General features: G+C 38.9%; 1 protein-coding gene across 2 annotated transcripts; it reads right to left on the bottom strand.

Annotated features, from left to right (window-relative positions):
• COPB1 (coat protein complex I subunit beta 1) lies at nucleotides 1–22,823 on the bottom strand. 2 transcript variants are annotated; one of them, XM_020801417.3, is made up of 22 exons: nucleotides 22,682–22,823; nucleotides 19,351–19,504; nucleotides 17,964–18,193; nucleotides 16,972–17,141; nucleotides 15,918–16,032; nucleotides 14,703–14,795; nucleotides 14,045–14,182; nucleotides 12,882–13,001; nucleotides 12,170–12,277; nucleotides 11,838–11,984; nucleotides 10,813–10,958; nucleotides 9,390–9,486; nucleotides 8,940–9,100; nucleotides 7,448–7,568; nucleotides 6,545–6,772; nucleotides 6,211–6,390; nucleotides 4,956–5,100; nucleotides 4,746–4,865; nucleotides 4,112–4,257; nucleotides 2,729–2,818; nucleotides 1,759–1,914; nucleotides 1–325 (listed from the first exon to the last, which is right to left on the bottom strand). In XM_020801417.3, exons 2-22 carry the CDS (start codon nucleotides 19,439–19,441, stop codon nucleotides 266–268), a joined length of 2,862 nt encoding a protein of 953 aa, XP_020657076.1. In that variant the 5' UTR covers nucleotides 19,442–19,504; nucleotides 22,682–22,823; the 3' UTR covers nucleotides 1–265. The 2 variants fall into 2 exon arrangements, with proteins under 2 accessions (XP_020657076.1, XP_020657077.1); XM_020801418.3 differs by having other exon boundaries at nucleotides 6,211–6,387.
• Between the last annotated feature and the right edge of the window lie 4,070 nt (nucleotides 22,824–26,893).

Raw genomic sequence — 26,893 nt, 5'->3', positions numbered from 1 at the left:
TAGCAGAAAATGTGTTTATTTTATTGAAATAGTACATAGAGTAGACTAGACAACATGACAAGGACATTGAGAAAAAATGTAGATTTAAAGTTTTATCAACACTGATCTTGGAGTGATAAGTAAAACCTACAAATTATTTGCTGGAATGCATTCAGCACAAAAAGATCAGTTTCTGCAACCAAAGAACAGAAAAGAGTACAAGACGCTCTGAATCCAACAAGCCAAATTCCAAGCATTGAGCTCAAATGATCAGAAGAATTTCAGTTTATAAATTAGTTTTCTTCTGAGAGAGATTGATTTTGTCACCAAGACTTAGAGCCATTCCCTGTGAAAGAAATTAAAAGATGAGAAGGGATCATGGTATTCTAAATAACTAAATTAAGTTGTGCGACAGTCAACATACAATACCGTGTTTCCCTGAAAATAAGACAGGGTCTTATATTAATTTTTGCTTCCAAAACGCATTAGGGTTTATTTTCAGGGGGTGTTTAATTTTTTTCATGTACAACAATCTACATTTATTCAAATACAGTCATATCTCCTTCTGGTTGCTGCACAATGGAGGAGGGCGGGGTTTCACTTAACTGGGGCTTATTTTTGGGGTAGGGCTTATATTACGAGCATCCTGTAAAATTATACTAGGGCTTATTTTCAGGTTAGGTCTTATTTTGGGGAAAACAGGGTAGCAACATTCCTTTTTCCAAGTCTCCAATTTATCTTGAAACAGTGGTGATTCCCAGCTCCAAGTCGGGTTTTAAAAAATATATGTAGGGATGTCCCAGAACATTATATTGACAATGGTTAGCCCAGAGATAACTCTTGGTATAGAAGAAAATCTTAGTATAGGAATATCCAGCAAGGATGCTCTGTTAGCCTGTTTCAGTCTATACATTAAGCATTAATTTCATTGTAAACTTTTATGGAGTAAAATACAAAGGAAGTGCCTGAGAAAGTAGTTTAAAATGTCTGCACGGAAACAAACCAGTTGGTCTTTAAGATGCAACAATTTTGTTGTTTCTATCTTTGGTAAACATTCTAGAACAGCAATGAATTCTCCAATATTTCCCCTTCCCAATTCAAATGTTGTCAAGGCAGCATCAACAAGCATCAAAACAAAGTGAAGGAAACAGTGTGATACATCAAGTATGACAGGAGTAAAAACAAACTTATCCAGGTGTAAAAGAGAACGTACTGTTTTCCCCCCAACATCCAATAATAACTTGATCCCATACTTGCACAAAGATAGCTTTTTCACATTCTCTCTCTCACCAACACACATAGCCATTTAGCAAAGCACATTATGCCTTGCAAGACCCTTCCCATGGCCTCATGAAAAGGGCATGAAGCAGTACACAATGACAACCTCCTGTCCTGAAGAAGAGGCTTCCAACCCCATTCTAGCTCATCTTGAAAAATGCTGTTTTTGGCTGATGAAGCTCCCCATTACTTGGGACTATCTGATGAAATGCCTCTAGATTTAGGTCTATGGGGATTCTGCAACAAAATGATACTCTGGGAGACTAAACTGCTCCATCCTAGTGCATGAGGACTCAGGCACAGTCAGAATTGAACCACACTCTCATTCAAGCTGATGTTTTAGTCTGGAGCCCTGTTTTACCCACACATACTAACAACTAAAGAGGGGGGAATTGCATTACATTTTAGCTAATGTTAAATAGTTCACTTCAAATCAGCTCAGCAAAATTAATTTAGAAGTTTACAGATTAAAAGAGAGGGCTTTGTACACAATATTATTACCTGGCTTTTTGCACGAATTCTTATGTGTCCTGTAACTGGAGCGTCAGGACCAAGATGGATAGGCTTTTCAATGCTGACATTTGCAAGGGCATCTTCTCCAAATATGGACCGTGCATAGAGATTGGCAGCCATGAACCCACAATACCCAGAAAGCGCCTAGGAAATACAAGATTATATACACCTTGCAAGAGTATTCTTTTTCATCTGTACAAACCTGAACACACAGCTCAGCCGGCCTTTTATTTAAAGTCTGATAATCCCACCATGGTACAAGATTTTCAACTATGGGCTAAATCCAACTGTTAGCCCCAAATCCAGCAGACCTATTGAGTGAATGGGATTTTTATATAAGTATCTAAACAGTGGATCTCATGCACTCAGTGGCCAAAATCCTGTTCCTTAGTGTACTAAATCACACTAGAGTAGGTCCATTGAATCAACAGGGATTTAGTGAGTCAACTCCTCTGTAAATTCCATTAATTCAAATGAGACTATTCTAACTGCATTAATTTAACATAATAAGTTGACTCACCAAGTCTCCATTGATTCAATAGGCCTACTCTAGTGCAATTTATTACCGGATTTAAGCCTATTACACACTCTCTCTCTTTTTCCAGAAGCGGTTCAGGTTAGCTAGAACCAGCAACAACAAATACACTTAGTGTAGAGGCAAATTAAAATATATTTCCATCAGCTGATTAATCCACTAAATTGAAAAGACAAGGAAAAGCACTTAGTGGCTCAGATCCCAAATTAATCTTCCATTCGTGCAGATACCCCTTTGGAGCCCTTTGTGCCGTATCCTGCCGTCCGTCTCCCAAGGGCCTCCAAAGTGGCAAGGAGGAAATCCCAGTTCTATGAATGTAACTGTTCTCTTTAGGGAAGGGAAATTATGTGCAAGTCATTTCAATGAAATGATTTTATTTGAAGACTGAAATTAGATGTATAATTGATCACAGAAACTGCTTACCTTTTCTGGAGTAAGGCATTTCATATTAGTCGACTTTAATATATGTTGCAAGTATTCATTCAGATCCACTATATTTGTATTCACTGTAACCTTTAAAACCAAAGACAATTATATTTTTCTAATTTAAAATTAATCTCAAAATATACAATATACAGCAATTCATTTATGCAATTTAGAATCCCTAAATAAATATTACCGACAATATTTTCTAATATCCACAGTTCGCTTGCTTTAATGTGGTCTATTACCACTCAATGATTTTTTCCAGTATATGAACATTTGGTTTCATTATTTCAATACTTAATGCATCTATAGCATTACTTTAATGAGTCTTTCTCAGTTGCAATAACTTCCCTACGTGATGTAGCATCAGATTTCATGCATTAATATTCTGTGCCAATTCAATTTCCCCATTCCCACAACAATGGAGTTTCCTGTTTCTAGTATCTGGGCAACAGTCAAAATATGCCCCATCATTCTTCTATAGCATTGAGAGATAATACCACATTTCACATAAACATCTTGGAATTTTATTTGGAAGAATCCTGCATCTAAAACGGAATATGACTGATTTGAGAGATGTCTAAAATGAAGCAAGATTTTTCTGAAGCTGCAGTATCCAAACTGGAATATTCCTGAACATTTGTCAGGAATCCGGGGGGCCACAATGTGCTTCCAAACATCAGAACATTTACCCCCAAGCTGTCCATATAAGCAAAACATCAGACTGGAGATGAAGGTGACTGATCTTAGTTCTATCATATAAATCCAACTGCAGAACATGGGGAGGGAGATGCTGAAGAACTGTATCACTAGAATTGATCTAGTGTTTGATGCTTTTTATTAGTTTAGTCTCCCCAAAGCAGGTATGCTATTGTTTTGGCAGAATCTGTGGGACAGGGGTGGGGGAGACTGTATTAAGTTCTTTCTTGGAAAACATCTTTCTGTATCTGCTTTCGCATTCATTATCTACCTGTACATTCATAATCTGTGCTTTCTATGCTCACTGAGAAAATAAGTGTTGTAGTGATTTTCTGTCATCGTAACAGCCCTACACCTGCTCTTCTGAAATGATGTGAGCTTCTTGCCTATGACATCTTTATGATACATGGCATGTATGTAAATACTACCAAGCAATCAACTATGTGGGCTTTGCATCTCCATCACCCCTACTGCTATAATGGCAGATATTTTCCTGAAAGCTGCTGCTGGGGATCCGGAAACAGAAGAGATGCAACAGAGGGGCATACAGGGTATATGGATACACCAAAAACACACACAGACAGTTACAGTCAGTGAGCAGGTGAACAAGCAGCAAGTACTGTATGTTTTCTTTAAAACAATCTAATTGAAACATAGATATTTAGAAACAGGAGAGCTCACTTTGTTTTCCCATTCAAATTCTGCCCACATCTGACGGAATTCTGCATCCGTGCAAGTAGCAGGCTGGATGTAATCCATGATGTCAATGTGTATGTCACTGAGGACCACGCAGTTTCTGTCACTGGCAGCCCCAGAAACATCATACACTGAAAAGACAAATAGACCAACATTAACTGAAGAACAATAATCATAATCTGCAGCGGTTTGAAAGTGAATCATACTGGAATATTTTCCAAATAAACGAGAAAATATATTCTCGAAGGCTTTTACGGCTGGGATCTGATGGTTGTTGTGGGTTTTTCGGGCTCTTTGGCCGTGTTCTGAAGGTTGTTCTTCCTAACGTTTTGCCAGTCTCTGTGACCGGCATCTTCAGAGGACAGCACTCAGACCAGAGCACAGAGTTCTGACTCCTGTCCTCTGAAAATTCCGGCCACAGAGACTGGTGAAACGTTAGGAAGAAAAACCTTAAGAACATGGCCAAACAACCTGAAAAACCCATAACAACCAAACGAGAAAATATCTCTTTAAAAACAGCATTTAATGTTTTAAATACTGCTGAATCAAAGTAATCCTTATATTGAAAAGAACAAGAGGATTCTCAAGATTCCCCGATTGTTCTACATAAGATACTTACCAATATTGCCAAAAATAATCCCATTCTCTGTAGAAGCTACTTTTACATTAGCTTTAATATTGGCAAAATCATGTGGAGCAAGTGTTAGAGGAGATGGTTTTTCCACAAGCTTCAAATCACCTGTTGAAAATTTTAAATGTTATTCAGGAAAAAAAACTCTAAAATTAGAAACAAATAATTGTACACCCATTTAGAATGGAGCTTACATACCTAAGGTAGCTAATTCTAGTGTGCAATTCTGCAATGTATCACTGGTCTGGTTTACAACAAGCACATCCAATACAATATCATATTGGTTGACATGCACATATGCTTCTGCATAGACTGGATCTGAAAACCCAGTCAACTGTGTTACCTGTAAAAGTAAAGAAAGACTTAGACTAATAATATACTCCCACAACTGAGAGTAAACTACATTGAGCTTAATGGGACTTGTTGTTTGACTAGACACCTATAGCACTGGGGTATTAACATTTTATCAGAAATTGGACTAAACAGAAAATCTCAAGATGCTGAAAAGGTGTATTTGCTTTTTTGAATGATAAAGTTAACACACTTTTGGGAAGTTTTATGTTAAGGCTATCTTGAACGATCATATTAAAATAATCTACTCTGACAGATCTATTGCTAAACATAATAGCTTGTTTGTTTGTCACCAGTTTTGCTGTCTAGAAAACATGCCTTCCAGAAATCCTTGCAATTTATTCTAATACAATCTCTAAAGAAGGCCCTAAAATAAATCAAGCACAAATGCATTGTGCTTATTTTGGAAGAAAACAAACCAGCTTCTAGAGATAGGTGCTCTCTCTATTGTGATTATCAGGAGATTTTAAATATCCACTATTGAAAAGCTAGCAAGAAATCTTGAAAGTAAAGATTTATTCCCAAGATTATTTTCAGTGATGCGTGCCTTTATTTAGGTCAACAAAACAGTCTTAAGATCTTCCCCCCTCAAGTCCAAACTAATTAAGATTACTAATCCCCAAACCCAATTACCTCCTCCAGTAACCATCTCTTTTTGTAGGTACCAAACTCAAGGGAGTATTAAAGAAGGCCTGCTAATGGACTAGATTTTCACAGCCTTGTTTTGCTCAGTAAAACTGCTTTTATTTGACTCCCCTGTCAGTCCTTGTTCATCTACAGCAAGGTTCCCCCTTTCCAGCTCCTCCAAAAGTCTTTCATTACTAGTTTTAAAAGATAACAAGAATTCATGAAGGGCTCATGGCTTTAATGCTTGACACAAATTTAACAAATTTCATACGATTGTCAAGCATTCATTACAAGAGGAAGACAACTGTGCAGTGTTAACTGCCTGATGGAGCTGTGCGGTGGACATGTTTATAAAGTATGACAGTGTTATGGTACTTATAACTGTGGCTTAAAGGAGAAATGAACGGAAGGAGAAAGCCATTTCCCAGTTTCTCATCTAAAGACTGTGTGGGTAGAACTAAATAATATGTGTCACCTTGTTGAGTTTAGAGGCCAGCGGATCAGCAGCTTCCTTTCTTTGTGTGTTCCCCATAGCTGCCAAAAGACTGAGCTGAAACTGATCTTCCTTAGAGCTCATTTCATTTTTAGCAGTCAGCTGCATAAAAGAAATGGGATCATCTGGCTGAACGGTCACATTCCTTTTCTCAGACTCCTTCTGTTTTAAGGAAAATGAGGAATTAGTTAAGACATAACTACACCCAAGGAAGAAAATGTATTCTTTTATTTATGCCTCTGGAATTGTGCTGCACTTAGGCAAGAGCCGCAGCCCCTCCAAAGATCAGAACCGCCCAGGGGCGCATGTAGTTCACCTTCTGAGACAGCTTCTCCTCTTCCAATTTGGCAGACAGCATGTGAGAGAGGGACTGCCTGCACTCCTTGTTGAAAATGTCATTCATTAGAGGGGAGCATTCGGAGAGCACTTTCAGGCAGAGAGAAATCCGGTCGACATCGTCATCTGTAATTGGCTTCTTGGGAAGGGATGACTTGCCCAAGTGGAGAATTGTGGCCATGAGTAACATTGCCTCAGCTACGAAGGACTACACGAGAAGGAGAGGAGTGAAAGAAATTAGCAAAGCTACACACTGTTCTTACTGTGCTTGTACAAGGGCACTCGCTATCCCCTTGTACATGTTAAAGCCTCTTTGCTTTCAATGTTAAAATATTTGGCTTTTGTAATTGCATGTCAGACATCCTGTGGCGCTGTTATCCTCCGTGTTTACTAAGAAGATTCTGTTCTATATAGTTAAAATCTGGCACACATATGTGCAGACATCATGCCAAGCCTTAGGAGAAAAACAACTGTTAGGGTGCATTCCTCTTTCCTGCATAACCCATGGTGTAAAGCTGGCCTGTTAATGTTAAGAAATCGTAGTTACCATAAATCAGTTTGTTAAGAAGTGGTAACCTCCAATTCCTTCTCATACCTACGGTGGAGGGAGAACACACAAACTGAGGAACTGTCATAGCTTGTTCTCCTCATATGATATTATTCCTTATTACAAACTATGTTTCACTATAATGTCTGAGCTAGCCCATTATATCTCATGCCATCCAGACTAAGTGCAATGGCAAATGTCCCCATGAAACTAAATAGCAAAGCTTAAACACAAATCCAGGTGTATAGCTCACAGTAATTAGACATGTATTCTTCTTTTCACGAAGTTGCACAAGGCATAAACCCCTAAACAGTACGTCAAAGAAAAATAACTTACATTTTGTTTTTTCTTTTCCTGGACTAGAGTCACATAACGTAAAGCAATCTTGGTCAGAGTCGTGGCAAGGGAAGCAGCAACAAAGAAGTCTCCATCCAACAAGAACCCTCTCAGGGGAGGCCTATAAAGAAAGCCCTTAGTAATGATATGATATGATTTACCTCAAACTGAATATTGCAGTTTGCTTTTCAAACACTACAGATTTTCTGGAAGTTTTAGAATTGGAATATTCGCCCCAAATAACCTGCATTCAACAAAGTTTGCAAATACTGTAATATGGAAATACTTTTATGCATTACATGGGTCAAGAGATTTTCAAAAGCCTAAAGTAGCTGGAACCAAAATATTTAATGGCGGGGTGGTGGATCAAAACACATTCACAGTGTAATCCAATTTAAAACTAAGCCCCATTAGGCTCAATACTCAAAACTAAGCCCCAAATACTCATTACTAACCCCCAGTAAGTTCAGTAGGGCTTACTCCTACTACAGACAGTGTGGCTTAAATGTCATGTTAGGGAACCTAAAGATTTACTTGGAAATCATTTTCATTACTATACTTTTAAATAAGTGAAGACACAACAATTCAGCAGCACACTCTTTCTCTGCCCTGGATGGCATTCAGTGCCACGTAAGGATGGAGATGGAGGGAGAATTCCAGGCTCTCCTTCCAATGTAGCATCCTAAAAAGCTTCTCCTGATGACTGGAGGATACCAGAAAATGCTTAGGATATAGGAAGGGGTCTGAAGTAGAAAGATGAATGGGAAAATTGGCTGATGCAGATGGTTATTTGTTGCACGCTGCCTCAACCTCAGTTTTTCACAGACTCACATGGTATGCATTTATTACAGTACTAATTAATTTCATGAAACAATACAATTCTAGGAAGAGTGGGGAAATACAGCAGCCAAGTTTGCCTTGTTTTGGGGAAGGGAAAAAACACCCGACATCACTCGCTGGGACTCTAAGTAAATGTTTGCTGCTTGAGGAAAGCTGCTTAATCAAAACAAGAACAGTCTGCTTTGTGGAAGTACATTTCCCATGCCACTGCAAACAAGCTTCTCTTCGCCAGTGACTCAGCAGACGCACTGCCAACTCACAAATATTCTGTGTTAGCTCAATGTGTCTGATGCCAACAATATGCTTTTCAGCTCTTGACTGCCTGCTAAGAGAGAACCCTCCCACCTTCTCTGGAATTCTGTAACTGAGTACAGTATTTTGGTTTTAAAAATGGCCCAGTCTACTCATTTCTGACCAAGTATCAGTAAAGTAGGACAACTTTCTTCTGTACAAGGAGTCACAGTTAGTAACTGTTGCAGTTTGTAGAAGTGAGAATACTTAGGTGTTCCATCCCAACTGAGGAACAGGCAGCAATGCACTGATAAATATATATATATAAAACCATGGTGGCAGATTCTTGAGTAAAAAAAGAAAGACATTACCTTATTTCTACATAGCTACTGCTAATTATTTTTTTAAAAAATGTAATCACCTATCTTCTTCCTTTTTGGCAGGTCTTGAACTACTAAGGGCACTCTGTGTAGCGTACGTTCCCATCTCAGTAACTAATTTTTGGGCAGGACCCACAGTTATTTCCTCCTCAGGGTTCAGCTCACCAGCTTCTTTTTTGATCTCAGATTCTACTATCGGAATCTGAAAATGAAGGAATACCAGTAGTGATTGTTACAAAAATCCAACTTGTAAGCTTTAGTTAGAGGTACCATCTGCAATACACAACTTTTCCAACCAGTTTGAATCTCTGCTAATCTGAATCAATGAAGTTTTAGTTCATTTGTTTTAAGCATACATAAAAGCACCTTCAAACAATAAATAATACCTGCAATGAATTTTGAAATCCTATGCCATACACATGTTTATTCCTCCCCCCCCCCGAAATACACAAACACAGAAAATATATTTGATTAACAACATGTAGACATACCTCTCCCAGTGATCTGCGGACTTCTGTCATTACACTTTGTATATCTTCTTTTGTGCTGCAATATTCTCCAAGTATCCAAAGGGCTCCTCGATAAATTCTATGAAGCAAAGCAGAAGCCAGACTTGTTATTTATAATGGAAGTGCACTGTACTTGCATGCATTATATATGTGTATGTCAGCTCAGCTCAAAAGAATTCCAGACCTGAAAGAAGTTTAGTTTCCTTATCAGCAGCACCATTTTTATTCAATTATTTATCAAGGGATGTGGCAACTGCTCACAGGCAAGCAGGCAAACAGGAGAGTCAGCTTCTCCCTCCATCATAATCCCAGTCATTCTCACAGAATTCTTCCAACAGTTACAGAAAAAGGACTGAAGGAATGAAGAGATGTGACGTAGAGGGGCAGGGAAGGAAACAACCAACAGAAAAGCAAATGGACTATCAGTCACTAGCTGGAAGATCCAAAAGATTAACTGGCAGTGCAATCCTACGTACATTTACTTGTAAATTCCACTGGGTTCAGCAGCATTTGGTTCTAGACAAGTGTATGTAAGATTGCAACCTCTGTGACCCTTTAATGTAGCCTCCATCCTTTATGTTTTATAGCTGTTACCATCACCTCCATACTAGAAGTATGTATCAAATCACTATACACATCTAGATTCTTCCAGAAATCAAAGCTGTGGTTGTTTTTTGCTTTTTTTTAATTTGGAGGACAAGGATTATGGATATCAGTAGTGCAGACTGAGACAGAGGGTTTACTTGTACTGCCCAGACGGAAATTCTCCATCAGGATCATGCCTGGTTGCATAGAATATCCTAAGAAAGCAGATTAAATACCCCTGAATTACAATATGTTCACAGTCATTTGCCACTTCAGAGATTTTCAGATATACAGCAGAATAAATTAATTTAATTGCCTAATCACTTCAGAAACAGACTTTACTATTAATGAAATAATGTTCTGTAATGAAAGACAACATAGTGAAATCTCTTAAAAGTGGGATTTAGATCTATGTAGTTTTACTTTATGCATCAGAGATTACTTTTTCAGATATGCTCAGAGATAAAAATAAATGTTGTTAGTTTTTCTCAAAATAATTGGGGTCCAGATGCTCCCCCCTCAACTAAATCCCCATTTCAACAGATGTGATGGCATTAAGAATATAAAATCCTGGACAGAACTAAAGGAGCCCCCTCCCCCCCAAAGGGAAGCAATGTGTCCTCCTCTGTGCAAGGAGTGCCCCACATAGCACTAAAATCGACTCCAGAGGGCTGAAGAAAATCTCTGGAACTGGCTTTCAGGTTGCACCAATTATAGGGACAGGGAAGAAAATTCTATCATACTAATGGTGCCACTTTAGATTCAAGTGTTTAAGCTTACGTCATGAGCAACACATTCTGGCGCTATACGTTGAGCTTACTTGACAGATTTAATTGCATGGAACACTTCCAACATCTTCTCTACAATAAGTGGTCTAAGATTTTCAAAGCGCTGGATTGCTTCACGAACAAACTCCAAGACATCAGCGGCAGCAGCTTCGTTGTAATCACTTAGGAATTCCATCAGCTAAGGGCAGAGGGAGTGCAGACAAACATGACCCTTACAACACTTTAAAGAAGTTGCAGCCATTCACTGAAATTTCTGCTGTCTTCCAACGCTGAGCAATTGTTTGTCTAGCTAAGCATTTAGGATACATGAATGAATGTTTGGGGAATCTAATGTATGAAAATTAGTTTTCTCTGCCCACCTATAACTAAGGTACCAGAATTCCAGTATAGACTCATTTTATAAAACCTGGCTTCTTTTTATTAAGTATTGTAATAATCATATTGCTTATCTTAACAATGGGGGCCACTCATGTTGATTTTTTGAAAGATGTGTAATTTTAACTACTAATACCATTTGACATGTTTACTATGTGGAGTTCGATGGTTTATAACTATTTTATGGTTTTGTATACTGTCCTCTATTAACTTTTATTTAATTTTTTAAAAAGAGATTGTAACTATCAACACCACATGAGATATGATACTTCAGCTCCCCCGAGCTGTGCCTGGATTTTAACAACACTAGCCTGAAGCTAGCAGTATTTTCTCTTGCTCCTGCAGTGGAAGGAAATCCAGAAGAGAGATGTGCCAGGTAAACAACCAGCACTCATTCCATTCCTGGTTGCAAGGAGTAGGTGAGGCTTGGGGAGTGGCAGACTGATTATGGCATTGCCCCCTCTCCCACCAGGCTATGTCACAAGTCAACAAATACCATCAGGGCTAGAGAAAAATACCATGGTAAGTACCTCCTACAGGCAGTGATCTACAGGAAATTTACTCAGAACTAACCCTAGAAAGGACTTATAGTCTAGTCTTATATTGGTTAACACTGACTGCAAGTTAGCTGTGTTAAGAATTGTAGAAAAGTTAAAGGAGAAAAGTGGAATAAGTTGCATACCACAGGGATAACGTTTGCAGCCATATCAGGGAATCGAACACTACAGGAATGTAATGTCCGAACAAGCAACTGCCTGTATTTGTCAGTGTCTTCATGCTCTGTCACATTATTTGTCTTAATTACTTCTTTCTTCAAAACAATCACCAGCTACACAGAAACACAGAAAGAATAAAAAGATTAAGGCTGAAATCCCATATTTAACTTGGAAGTACGCTGAAATCCCATATTTAACTTGGAGGTAAGCCCAGCTGAACTCAGCAAGGCTTACTTTAAAATAAATAGCCACATGATTCACCCAGAAAGAAATGAACATGATGAAACATTTCTTTTACCTCTTCTACATTTCTGGATGACACAAGATCAAGAGCCAACTGCAAGGTCTTTTTGCGTACTTCCAGATCTGGAGTACTCAGAACTCGTAATATGTCCATTACCAGGTCCTGAAATAAAATACAACTTTGTTTATAAGCGATAGCCATGTTAATCTGTGCTAGTATATCAGGCAAAACCAAAAGAAAAATAAAAAAGTAAAGAAGACCAACTCACTGTGGCACCTTAAAGACTAACCGCTATAGTTTAATGTGAGTTTTCATGGACGAGTCCGCTTTTTCAGACATAAGAGCAGGGCTACGTGGCAAATATTTATATATTTATACATGGAGCCATTGCCAAACGAGTTTGTGTTTTTAAAAAAGGAATGATTTTCTTTTTTCTGGGCACAAGTTGTTGATAGTCTGGCATTTCATACCTGGCAATGACTTTAAGACTCCTGTTGATATTTAGTTCCCCTCCAAGGAAGCATTGTTCTGTAAATAATTTTATTTATTTATCTATTTATTGTATTTATAGCCCGCCTATCTAGTCATTTCGACCACTCCAGGCGGCGATGTAGTTGTAGAAAGGGTAGCTCTGTTAGTCAATGATGATGCCTAAATTAATCCCAGGCTACAGATAGCAAGCAGGAACAATGAGGTATGTGACTTCCACTTAAGGTACTGTTAATGCATGGTTTTACTGTTTTAAGTTTAGAAAATCAATACCTACTTGCAATACTCTTTCATGGGCAGGATGATCCTTGAGTTCAATCAAACGATCCAAGACAATGAGCTTTACATTGTTGTCACTTTCTTTAATAATCAGGTCAATATAGCACTGAGCTGCAGCCTTAAGTTGGAAAAAAGATACAAAGATCTTTAGAACATTCCTATTAATGATTTAGGAACAGCACAGAAGTCAAAAGGTTGAAAGTAACAATGCTATAACAAGCTTTAAACTAATAAACTTCACAACTTAGGAAGACAGGGAAGCCTATATAAAATTTATGAAAATTCAGACCTATCAGCACAAGCAGCATAGACACTACTAACAGCTTGCCCTAAAAGGCTATGGTCTCCCCCAGCAAGTTGTTTGAAGTTCTTTCTCCATTTCAAATAGGACTTTTCTTAACTAACCCAAGAAAAGGGGAAGATTTACTTTAACTCATCCATTTGGCATTCTCTTATGGCTCACAAGTAACACTTGTCTTTAGAGTACGCGAAGGAAAGTTGATGTGTATGTTCAGAACAGAAAATGTGAAAACAGCTCAATCCCTACACCTATATTTGGGTGCAGGTGCGGGGGAAACCCACCTTGCCTTGCTAGTATGGTTTCTGGAGTGCACATAGGGAAGAAGGCCTCACTCTTTATGATCAACAACAAGACTGTACATTTATCAAAACAATCACAATGGAGAACAGACACCTTTCAGATCAACCAACTGATGCCTTGACCCCTTCCCCTCATTCATCTTTTCTCCCCTTTGTTTTACCATTTTTTAAATTCTCGCAAGTAGTTCTGTTCAACTGTATAATTTGGTAGTGGTAGGTAACAAGCATTGTATATATAATTGTTCTATTTAATGTACAAACCAAATACATCCATTATTCACATTGTCTTCTCATTACCTTGGTCCATTAGGTAGTTCAGTTCTGATTTGGAACATCATTAAGTTGCATAACATTCACGAGTTTCTGACCACCAAATGTATGCATATTAAAACATAAACAAATGGTTCATGTCACTTTGACATCAAGAGGTAGAACTACTTCTACGTGATTCTCCTAAGTGTTATGCATTGTCCTAATTCTTAAGTGTTAAATCATCAGTATGAATACTGTTGTCTGCAGCAGCATCAAAATATTTCAGAAAATCAGAACAGATAGAAGTACCTTAATAGCAGTTGGTGCACTAGAAAGTGTAACCAATGTTCCTGCCGCTTCATACTTTACTGCAGGACTTGATGACTGCAGTAAATTGTAGATACAACGAATAAACCGAGCCCTTTCTGATGGATTGGCATGACAAACCTATAGCGAAAAAGAGCAGAGCAAGAAGTTCACACAAGCAGTCAATGGCAAAACACAAGAAAAAAGAGGGAGAAACGTGCATATCCTACAAATATATTGACAATAACAAAATGAAAAGTCTCACAGAAACAGCATTGTACTAAAAATACAGAACAGTTTCGGCTGAACAAACTGCAAGGAAACACCCCCCCTTCCTGCTGCCCTCCCACGTCTCCCAAAAGCCAGTCTTGAGGGCAGGAAGACCTAAAGGCTCAGGGATGGAGACGAAAGTGGTAGATCACAGATCCCTTCCCCTTCTACTAATATTCCTTTGAACTTAACCCTCTTTCTCATTCCTCTTGATGAAGCTGATTCTGGTCTATAGAAGCTTCTACCACACCATATTTGTCTTTAATGTACTATAGAGCTCTTTCGCATCTCAAGGTAATAGCTGAAGAGCAAAGATGAAACTCATGTAACATTTCTTACTTCAGAATACTGTAATTTCTTTTGTAGCAAAAGACTAATTTGTTTCTTGTACCTTATAGATTAGCTCCACGATAACTAGCTGGAGGATATCACCAAATGTCTGGACTTGGTCAATGCAAGTGCTCAAATAATCCAAAGCTCGATCCTTCAAAAATAAAGCATAAGTACGATTTTTGCAAATTCTCATTTATACTTTAGGTTTATCCTTTTCATACCTGTATCATACCAGAAGACCCCATGACTACAATAGCAAATGTATTATTATTGACATCAAGGATACGCAAAATGTGGCCCTCCAGTTGCTATTTAACTAAAATCCATAGCATTTCTCACCATTAGCTACACAGGCTATGGCTGACTGGAATCACAGTTCAGCAAACTTGTGGAGAGTCATGCTTTGCATATCCCTAATTTACACAATACAAATACAAGATAGGTAATACCTATATAGACCACTAAAAAACTGTCATATGTGAGCTCTCGTGGATCAAGACCACGTTGTCAGGCTTGCACCAGCATGAAGAACTTAAAAGTCCAAAAGTTCATGGGAAGATGGATTTTGCCAGGAAAGTTACTCTTAGATGTAAAGTCCAAAAGATCTTGGCAAGATGGATTTTGCCATGCACTTCTTTCTTAAATGTAAGCCAGAAAAGATGCAGGCAGTGTTTGAGTTGTTGTTTTAAAGTTACAGCTAAGGTGGCTGTGGATAGGATATAACGACCCAGTTCTTCAAACAAAGAGGCACAGGCCACACACACACACCTCTTCCCATCTGGCCTTTCTCTGATACAGACACCTCTCTGCTTGCCCAGGGAGGGTGTGTGTGTCACAGTGTAAGTGACAGACATGAAAAGAATGAAAGGAACACCTCCCTGTTCTATAGGGTTGCACTCTTGACAAAATGACATGAATGAATTCAGGACTACAGACAAAGGCAAATAAAATAATTATATGTGATATGCATGATTGCTAAAGTTACACATACTTGGACTTTTGCAGTAAGACATAGGGACTACAGGAGGGTGAAAACCTTCAGAGAAAAGGTGCATTTTGAATAAGGATTTGAAGGAAACAATTGAAGGCATCAGAAAAGATTTAGATAGGCAATTCAATGCATAAGGAAAAACAAGAGGCGGCATGTAGCAGTACTGACAGAGCTGGATCAGTCAAAATGGCAAAAGTTGGGAGGTAGATGTGCCAATGCCACCATGTTTGCATGAAATAAACATCAGAACATAAATGCAGACTCAAGGCAGATTATTTGTACCTGATCGGCATGAATTAACATCATGAAGGCATTTCTTTTGCAACTTGCATCTTTTTCATTCACCAAAAAATCATGGATCAATTCAGGAGCGTCAGGTATAAGATGCTCAAAGTTCCTTTTGAAAGAACACAAATAACAATGCACATTGTTCAGACAAATGTAAAGTTCAATAATAATGGCTGTATTTGCATGAAATGTGGATACAGCAATTTTTAGAAAATAATTTTTAAAAACTTTTCCTATGTTTTTGCATTCAAACATCAAAACTTCCCATAATAGGCAGTCACGTCCATTATTCTGTCTGAAACCATTTTTGCAAAAGTACAAATTACTTCCCAACAACCATGTAGACACAGTTTCACTAACAGGGTTAAATCTGATACATAGCTATGGTAAGGGGAGGTCCTAAAAATTATGAACTTTCTGATTCTGTTGAGGATTTTCTTTTTTTCTTCCAGGGTTCTCTTGTGTTTGGCAAGCCACTGTGATGACTCTCAAAAGAACTTTCTGATACAGTGTGATGATCTTAAGTTCAGAGAAGAAAGCCCCCAAAGAGCTTCTCCAGGTTATAGACTAATCTTATTTAAGATTCTACAAACCACTATATTAAGCATTCCCATTTTATTTTTGTTTACACCAGGTTGGGCCCAAAGACAATTCAGAAATAAGTGAAATGTTTCCAATCTGAGAGAATGGCACAATTCACTCATCACAGTAAGGGGATCTATTAGTATTCCTTGTATTCAGTGGAATTTGTTTCATTCTCTCACTCACTCAGACACACACAGGAAGAGAGGAATCCATTCATAAATAGCAGTGATACACACTAGATGTTAAGAGCTCAGTGAAAGAAAACAAATATTTATAAGCACATTCTCTGCTACAAGTAGGCAATGAAACAGAATCTACAATTCAAAATAATGCAAGATATAAAACACTAACACATTAACATGATGACTCTTGTCATTTTAGATCATAACTTGAGTCTTTAAAGAGCATATTGTAGTTATGATCCTGATCTGGCAAGTATGTCTAGTGCATTAACACAATTTACCTGTAGATGGTATAGATTGCAAGGACGGCATTTCTGCGGACATAGCTATGACGATGTTCCAGACATGCACGAATAGCTGGCATCAAGGGCTCCAAAAGTTCTGGTTCCTTAAGCTTACAAAGAAAACGAAGAGTTGAGCCTCTGATGAACTCATTTGGATGCTGAAGATCCTAAGAAAACAAAATGAAGATGCCGTTACAGGTGGATATGACTGGACCACTGATATTGCATGACCAGACAAAACAGCATTATTTTAAAATATACAATATATTGTCAAGAAAGGCATTTGTCCACAGTCACCTAAAAAGGAACTTAAAAATTGTATTTTCCAGAGTACAGCATCAAAATATCACATGGAACTCAGCACAAATATACATCTGGTATTATGTTCAGAGCAAGCATTGTTTGCCACATCACACTGACACAGAAGATATAAATGCATGTGATCATTTTCTAAAATGCTTTAATAAAGCACCTGGTATCCAGACAAGGAATATTACTGGATAATTAAAATATATTAATCTATCTCAATATATTGATTTATTGAATAATATATTCAATACCATCATATCTGTATTGCATCTTAAAACTAAAGAGTGCATATTTAATTTTATTCAAAAAAAATTTGTTTTGGTAGGTGGAGGATTACATTCATGAGAACAGGTAAAATTGGGTTCCAGAGATAGGCTCCTTCCTGGTGCATAGCAAGAATGATGTGATCATGAAACTACAGAGGTTGACAATTTGCTAGTTGTAACATGAAGACTCCTTGAATGTGTTTTGAAATAGATTACACACTACACTTGTGTATGGTTCTTTTGACTCAAAACATTAGAAACCGTTTTGAAACTTATCTTTTGCCAAACAAATACAGTAAAAAGGAAATGGAAAGTGTGAACTTGTCTTTTAACAAGAATATTCTGGCGATACCTGGTGGATTTTGTATGATACTTATTCATTTATGTTGTACATACAATAATCAGAAGACTAACCTTTCTGTAGGCATCACATACAAGAATCATTTCTTGTAAGAGTCTACCATCAGGAGTGGTCTTGGGAACAATCTCCCAAAATACTAAAAGCAGTTTTTTGATGGTGTGATCTTGAAGTGGCAGCACAAATCGAATAATGGTCATCAGAAGTCCTGGTAGCTTTTCACCATTTAAGATCATTATGATCACTTTCTTCAAGGCCTCTGTCTTGGATTTCACATCTCCTTTTTCTGTCAGGTAAATAAATTGCTTCTGTTAAAGCTGAGCAAAATATATGCTAGGAGAACAACTCTTAAAAACTCCTTCTGGCTTGTTTATTCTCAGCAGGCAGCTACATTGATCATTTTCTGTGGAAAGGCTTCTGTACTTTGTCCTACGTTGCTCAACTAGTGACACTCAAGCACATAAAGAGAAAGGAGAAGTATCCCTGGGTAGTTATTGCTAGATCTGCATCAGCCTTAGGTCACAAAAGCATCTGACAGTAAAGAAAATATTCTTTAGAGGAAACTATTACATAAAACCGCCAACCCAGTGGTTCGAAAGCATGCAAATGCGAGTAGATAAACAGGGACCACCTTGGTGGGAAGGAAACGGCATTCTGTGTCTAAGTCGCACTGGCCACGTGACCACGGAAGATTGTCTTTGACAAACGCTTGGCTCTATGGCTTGGAAACGGGGATGAGCACCGCCCCCTAAAGTCGAACACGACTGGACAAAAACTATCAAGGGGAACCTTTACTTTTACCTTATTACATAAAATTATCACACACTGGAAAATGACAGAAAAGCAACTATACGGCAAGTCCTTTATGATGCAGAACATACTCAAAAGAGCAGTTCCTATTTGCTGTTATGGGAATTGTTCTGCACAAAGCTCCAAACAGAACCTTGAGGCAAAGAAAAACAACAAAAAGAATAAGGCAGACACTGTCAAATTATTTTAAAAAGTCTTAGCAAAGAAAAAAGTTTGGAACTGGTTCCAAAATGATTCCACTGTTGGTGTCAACGCTGCAATCACTCTGGCACCAGTTGCATTTCCCTAGGGACATAGTTTCATGTTAGTGTACACAACTAAGAAGTTACCTTCCCTTGTACATATACAGAACACCTGAGGTAGCTGGAGGAAAGAATTCTCTGTTGATCTAAAGTGATGGATAGATTGATCTGGGACAGAATGTGACATTTGCACAGTTCTCCATGTCATCATTCAAGCAGCTGGTGTTTTATTCAGTTTTAAAAGAGTTTTAGAAAGTAGTAGTGAGAGTGAGGAAAAAGTGTGGCAGTGAGCCATTTACGATATATACTTTATTTTAAGAAAAGCAAGAAATAAACATATAACAAATAAATACAGCTAGAAAAGAGATGTATTGAGCATATTACTACTTACCCAAATCATTTTTCAAGCTTATTTCAGATGGTGGTTCTGAATCCATCGGAACTATAATTAACGTGTAACATACATTTTCTGCAGCCGTCATTTTTTCTCCTTATCCAAGGTTCTCTTCAATGTAAGAACTTCTAAAAGATGTCTCAGCAACAGTCTAAAAACATATTCATAAGTGGAGCTAATTTATTATTATGTTTCTACATAGAGCATAAAAAGACAAAAAAAACCTGACAAAAAGCATGAATGTTGCAATTCACACAATGTACTGAAACCTAAAAATCAATGTATCATGAAGTAAACGTTGCAAGAAGTATGCAAATTTTTACAACCAAAGTCTGGTAGAATAGGCTTGGTGGAATAATGTTCCAATTTATTTATTTATTTAACTTATATGCTGCCCTCTCTACCCAAAGGTCTCTGGGCAGCTTACAACAATACCAGTAGTAACCAAATGTATTGCAGGAGCAATCTGACAGTGCAATCCTATGAATTTCTATTTAGAATAAATCCTTATTCAATCCTTATTCACTGGGAGTTATTCTCAGGTATCTGTGCACAGAACTGCTGCTTTAATGCAAAAATACATTACATATCAAGCATAGCAATAAAAAAGTGATATAGAACATTCAACTCGGTATCATTATGAACAAAGTTTAATAGGTTCATGATATTTTTGTATAAGCCACTTCAAAATTAAAGCAATCATAATAAGGTATAAAGACATGAGATGCTCAAGGAGTGATTTATCACAGCACCTCTCACTAAATTTTCATAGCTAATGGGAAATAGAAACCTAGATCTTCTGAGTCCTAGTCCAAGATTCTACCACAATGGCTCACAACTTAATAAATACATACAAACCTTTGTCTGTTCTGGAGCATATAGATGAAAAGGAAGGTCATAGTCTCCTTGAAATAAAAGTGTGCAACCTTGCCCCCTAAATTAATTAATTTCAAGGCTAGAATCAAATGCATGCCTACTATTTAAAGAACCCAGGTCCAATGGAACATAATATGTTTAGGGAATCTTTGGTTATTGGTCAAATGTTCATCTCTAAACTATGCCAAGCAGAAAATCATCATGATTGTTGTTGTAAATAACAGTAGCAATAACAACTGATGCTTGAGTGCTGGCTGGGATTGATAAGAGGTGCCATTAAACAAGCTTGAAGTACATCAGGCAGGGGAATAGCAAGATCAAAATACAGATCCTCTTACGGACGTCTAACTGCTCAAAAATGGAAGCAGTGATAATAAAGATGTAGTACAGAAAGAGGTAGTAGAAAAATGTTAAAGGATTTTTGCTGGGACTTGTAATATTAAGTTTGTTGTGAAGTGGTCCAGGGTCAGTTGCAAAGTGGCTGAGTTTGCAAATGACACCAAATTTTCACAAAAGTAAAAGATTTAAGGAAACGGGCCTCTCCAAATTAGGTAAATGGTTAATGAAATGCCAAATGAAAACAAATGTAAATATATACAAGACAATAATTTATATGTGTACCAAGTAATTCACAAACTTTTGTTAAAATCGTGTCTGTTTAATAAATATTAATGATTATTAATAATAGACCTACAGACATTCTAGTGGTTTTCAAAGTAGGATTGGCCTGTGGTGGTGGTTTATGCACACATACACACACTTATAAGAATAATTTACAAACAGAAGTATTTAAGGAAAACATTTTGGCTTCTGCCTTTTACCAGAGCAACTGAAGAAGACCTAAGCCAAAACATTTTATTCAAATACTTCTTATACAGTACCTCTATACATATTTTAGCAATTAACCACATCTCTCAAGCAGAACCACAAAAACTGTGACTGATGTGTATTTTCTGTTTAGATACGTATACACATCCATCCATTGATCCACATGAGCCTTCAAATTTAAATTGATAAGAATTCAAATGACCAATAGATGACCAGGAAGTGCTCAATGAAGACACTAATTCCATATGGCTTTGTGATGTTTTAAGCAGATTATTATTACAAAAGGGACTGACAATAAAACAGCCCATGCAATAACATTCTAACATCAATCTAGATAATTTTAGTGTAGCGACATCTAGAATACTTTGCTTTGTTCCAGTCACCTATCTAAGAAAGGACACCAAAAAAGAGGTGGTGATGCAGAAATGGGCAAGTTATATCATGTTGGTGGGTCTGAGCAACATCCCTACCTCCTCCACTCTCCAAAAGGTCCCATAGGCTTTTGTTTAATGAAGGAGGAAGCAAACAGTTTGCACCAATTCCCCCATCTCCCACAGTAGTATTCCAGAGAGTCACCTAACTCTCCAGAAAAGTTTTTCAAGGAACGGACAAATATTGGAATAAAATGGACAGATATATGGCCTCCTTCCAATGGTGCGTACCATAAACAGAGTTCTATCCTCTGCAACTCAGAATTTAACCAATTTATTAGTAACTGAAAAACACAGCATGCAAACGGGCAACAGCTCAGGGGAGATAGGCCAGCAGTTTATGTTATCCAGGATTACAAAATCTCGACATTCCAAGCAAGGATGCAACCAAGCCCCAGTTTGCTGGACTGCAACAAGACCAGTGCGGTTGTTCATGTTACTTGGCTGTGGGCTTCCTCCAAGCATCGTGGTGTGCACTTCTGTGCACTGCAGGGGGGGGGGAAGATACTGGGATGGACACACAACTGACCGCTCTAAGTAGCCCTTCTCTCTAGCGGGGCCCAAGACTGTAGAGACTGAAACCAGCATGAGAGCATTTCGTCCAGCTTTAAAGCACATTTAAATGCAACTTGCAACGCCACTGCCTTCTCTTCTCTTGGGAAATCAAGCTAACACCGAGCCATACCATATACAGAGCTGAGGGGGGTCTTCTCTGTCACGGCGAGGCACTTCTGCCCTCGGTCCCTTTTTGTCACCAAGAGGCCGATCCCATCCTCCCTCCCCGCGTCTACCCTCGGAAACAGATATGCTGCCGAGCGGAGGGAGCCCTTCCTGGGACAGATCAACGTGCACAGAAATGGTGGCCCAAGGACAGCCGCCCAGCCTCCCGGGTGCGAGAGGGGTGTAGGGCGCCTCTTAGGCCCCGCGGAGGCGGCGGAGATCTCCGTCTGCCGGCGGGGACGAAAGCTGGGGGTGGGGTGGGGGCTGCTTGCCGACCGGGGAGGGGGGGGCGGCCCTCCTTGAGCGCACCCCAAGACCCGCGGGGGCCCCCCTCCTCCCACACAAACTGCCCAGGGCGACCGCCCCCCCCTCCACCACCGCCGCTGCCACCTTCAGGCCCCGCTGCCCTCCCAGCCCATCACCGCCTCCTACGCGCCAAGAGCGCCGCCAAAGGGGGCTTCGGCCGCTCCTACCTCGACGGTGGGGCCCCTCGGAGGACGCGTCCGGCGGTCGATGAGCCCCACAAGGGCGGCTTCCTCCCCAAATCGCCGTAGCGGGTCTCCCTCCCCACCACCACCACCTTTTCCTGCTTCTGCCGCCGCCGCCGCCGCCGCCAGCTGACGTGGAAGCACTCCGCGCACAGGCCACATCGATGGTACGGCAGCCCGCATAGGACACGCCTCTGGCGGTAGAAACGCCTTTGTCTACTGGCAGAAGAAAAGTTTGCTCTCTTCCGCCCCGCTCTTCGAGGGGCTGGGCCCTTCACGCTCCCAATAGGGTTGGGTTGTTAAACCGACGTAATCGATGCACATCCCTTGCCCCCGACCAATGTCTCTAGTTAGCTTCTCTCTTGCTCAGTTGCGTGAAGATCAGGGCTTGGGAAAATTACCCTTTGAACTGCAGTTCCCAGAATCTCCCAGAGGTGGAATTCAGGAATTGTAGTCCAAAGGTCTTACAACTGATTTGGAGACATGCACACGATATTATGTTCACAAATCATTTTACATGCTCTCTCCTTCCAAATCGTAAGTGCAATTAGCGGCTGAGATCCTGGTGGCAAGGGGTGCCTATGGCGGGAAACCTGAGAGCAATCATTTCAAAAGGCTAGTTACTGACCAGTCTCGCTTCTTAGCAAAGTCCATTGAAACAAAATAATCAAAAGTAAAATACCAAACTAGAATATATCCTTTGCAAGAATGGACATTAGCAGAAGAAAGATGACAGTCCAAGGAGTGATGTGAATTGAGAAATTTTTGAAGGGCAGCTTCTGAGCAGCAGCAGTAACGGAAGGTGACACTGGCAGAAGATTTTTCAAGAATGCTGACCCTCAAGTGCCAGAAAAGGAAAAGATGTCAGAAAAAGGGTAAGAATCCTAAAAGCAAGGTTTCATCAACTCACACATAGGGTCAAAAGTAGCTATTACAATAACCCGTTCAAAGAAACCGGAGAGAACAACCAGAAAGAAAAACAAAAACAAAAGATATCTTTGCTTCTTATCCAAGAAATCAAAACGAAATTTAAAACAAAATTAGGGATCCTGACAGATCATCAGAAAAATATATTATCCAATCAGGAAAAAATAAAGTGAAGATGGAAACAAGGATCTTGATTTTAAAAAGTGAAGCAATTGGTAGAAAACAGTAAATGACTAGGAGTGAAATAGAGATATTTCAAGCTGCAGAGACTGAATCTATCAAAATCCTGAAAAGAGGCCAACAAATAAAGGGAAAATCATCTACTTTGCAAACCATTTGACTGTGTGGAACATGAAAATCTGGGGAATGCTCTAAAAGAAATAGAATAAAACAATAAATCACACTTATTCTCCTGATATATAACCTATATTCTGGACAAGAAACGATTGTTAGCACAGAATATGGAGAAACAGGGTGTTTTCCATTGACAAAAATGTTGGATGTATTTTATCTCTTCTAGTAAATCTCTGTGCAGAACATCATACAAAAAGCTGTACAGTATTAAATTCAGAAGCAGCAGCAGTGAAAACTGGTGGAAGAAACATAAATACTTTAAGTTATGGAGACGATGCCATATTAGTGACAGACAGCTAGTAGAAACAACTGCTGTATCTGATTGAAAAATATGGAAAAGCAATGCTACAGTTGAAGTTTAAATGGACAAAACTTTGACTTAAGCCCAAATTATCTGAACGTTACCTGCATCTCCCTTTATCAGCCTGTCCAGGTTTTTAAATAATCAGAAGTGGCCTTTGTTCTGACACCCTCACATGAACATTTAGTGAGGACATGAAAGAGGATCTTTTCTCACTCCTCCCAAGCTGTGGGACTCCTCTTTGTGGAAGGCCAAGCTGGCTCTCTATTGTCCTTCTACAAGCAAGCAAGACCTTTCTCTTCAGGCAGGCTTCTTCTTAATAATCGACTGCCTACAAGGGACAAGTAAGTGGGTTCCAGGTCAGATTAAGGATGAACTACCTCTAGAAGCAAAAATTATTTGAGATTATTGAAGTCAGTGCACACCACAAGACTTACTGAAAAATACAATCTAGATGGCAAGGTACGAGCTTTATGCTGTGAGTTATGGTGCACTATGTACATTGCACGAGGAAGCTTGAAACTACTTGAATCAAGTAAACATATTCCTTTGGAGTGGTAACAGTTGAAGTACTGCTAACCATGCAAGTCCTCTCATTATAACAAATTTTTTCCTGTTTGTATTTCTAACTGTATGGTGAGAGCATAGTACTAAGGTTTTTTAATAATCTGTAAGCTTCATTAAATTTGATGGCTTTAAAAATCTAGTCACTGGGTTTAACATGGCAGCCATTGCATATAAATTGTATAGATTTTGGTTGGATTTTTCTTCTTTGGAGGTTTTTAAAAAGAGGTTAGATTGGCCTTCTGTCAGATATTACTGAAACTGTAAATTTATTTTTTCAGCATGGAGTTGGACTTGATTACCTTTCCAGTCTCTTCTAACTCTACAATTCTGTGGTGTGGGAGGAGGTTCCATTGAATCTACTAATTATGCATAATGTCTTTGCTGTGGTTAACAAGATGAGGATGTGATTCCAAGTACACTCATAAGCCCCACTGAGCACAATGAGATTATTTCTGAATGCATGTAGAAGATAATACCTTATTCAAATTATTTCCTAGTTTTGCTGCAGTAGTCCATAAAAATTTAGAGGATGCTAATCATTATTACCATTTCCTTTTCAACAGAGGCAGAAAATGTTCTTACTTAAAACAAATAGATACACCCGAAGTTTAATTTAATTCATACCAACTTGGCTTCCCACGTTGTTGTCTGCTATTTTGTATAACTCTGTAATAAATATGTGTATATGAAAATGGTCAAGGAAATACGTAGAAGGGAAAGTGCAGGTTGTGGGCTAGTGGGCATTCCTGTCAGTGATAAGTGGGGAAGAAGAGGACATTCTCACTCCATTTCCCTTCCACAGTTCAGTGCCTCATCTTCTCTACCATAGTAGATCCTTCAACCACTCCCATTTGCAGGAAGTGCATCCTTTAAGAAATCACTGGATTTTTAAAAAGGGGAAACATGATGGTGCTACTAAAGTTGTATCATAAAATTAGAATTAGCAGAGATGGCATTTCAATTTATAAAAGTCACTTTCCTCACAGATGAGAGAAAAGTATCTCTTGTTTAAATACACATGCTCAATTCTGCATTTTAAGGAAAATGGGTATCTGCTGTTATATGAATACATACACCAAGACCAAAAAAATTAAAAGTGACAAAACAAATAGAATGAAACTGTTACGTACAATAATAAAAGAGAATGAGAAGACTTTAAAATAGAGTAGGGCACTTACCAGCTTGAAAAACTTAGGCAGAGAGAAAGATTTCATTTGCTACCAGTGATTGCAAGAATGGCACTAGCTGCAACTTGATGGAAAGTCCCACGGAATTCATCAGCTCTAACTAAAACTTAATCTAAACGCTTAACCTACGGGTAAACTCTACTGAACTTATTTCCAAGTGTACTGGTCTGGATCAAAGCCACTGAACATAAACTGGACAGACTGGTAATGGTCTGTGTCCCATTGACATTAGTGAGTAAAGAGCACTAGGTTAGAATTAATGGTTTCAATGCAATTCAAGTGTACTAATTTCTCTTTATTGCGCCTACTCATTTGTACTTCCTTCAGACTTTCATAGAAATCAGGTAGGATTCTCTAAGAGTGGTGCCTGCACCCAGATTAACCCTCGCTATGAGGAAACATCGCTAAACAGGACGCAAAATGCCATTGGAACGCATTAAACATAGTTTAATGCATTCCAGTGGCTTCTATTCTCACTGTTAAGTGAAGTTCCCTCATAGAGCCGCCATTTTCGCGCTCTTGGTAAGCGAGGGCAGGGCGCGAAAATTGTTGCGACGGCCATTTTGGGTCATCCGGCGGCCATTTTGAAGCTGCCGAACAGCTGATTTCCTGGCGTTGCAATGCGAAGATCGGTAAGCAAAACGCTTACCGATCTTCGCAATGCGAATTTTGGGCATAGAGGCCATCGGTAAGCGATTGCATTAGCGATCTCAAAAAAGAGATTGCTATGCGATTTCGTCGTTATACGGTGCACTCGTTAAGCGAGGCACCACTATATTTGTATTGTAGCCCTCAGAGTTTTTTTAAAAGGAAATATCCTTCAGCATTGTTAAAAACTTGGAAGCATAGTGGCGGAGTGGT

Source organism: Pogona vitticeps, chromosome 1 (genome assembly GCF_051106095.1).
Source record: "Pogona vitticeps strain Pit_001003342236 chromosome 1, PviZW2.1, whole genome shotgun sequence".
Lineage (NCBI taxonomy): Eukaryota > Metazoa > Chordata > Lepidosauria > Squamata > Agamidae > Pogona > Pogona vitticeps.
The sequence above is the reverse complement of the archived record's forward strand: the minus strand, read 5'-3'. Positions and strand labels throughout refer to the sequence as shown.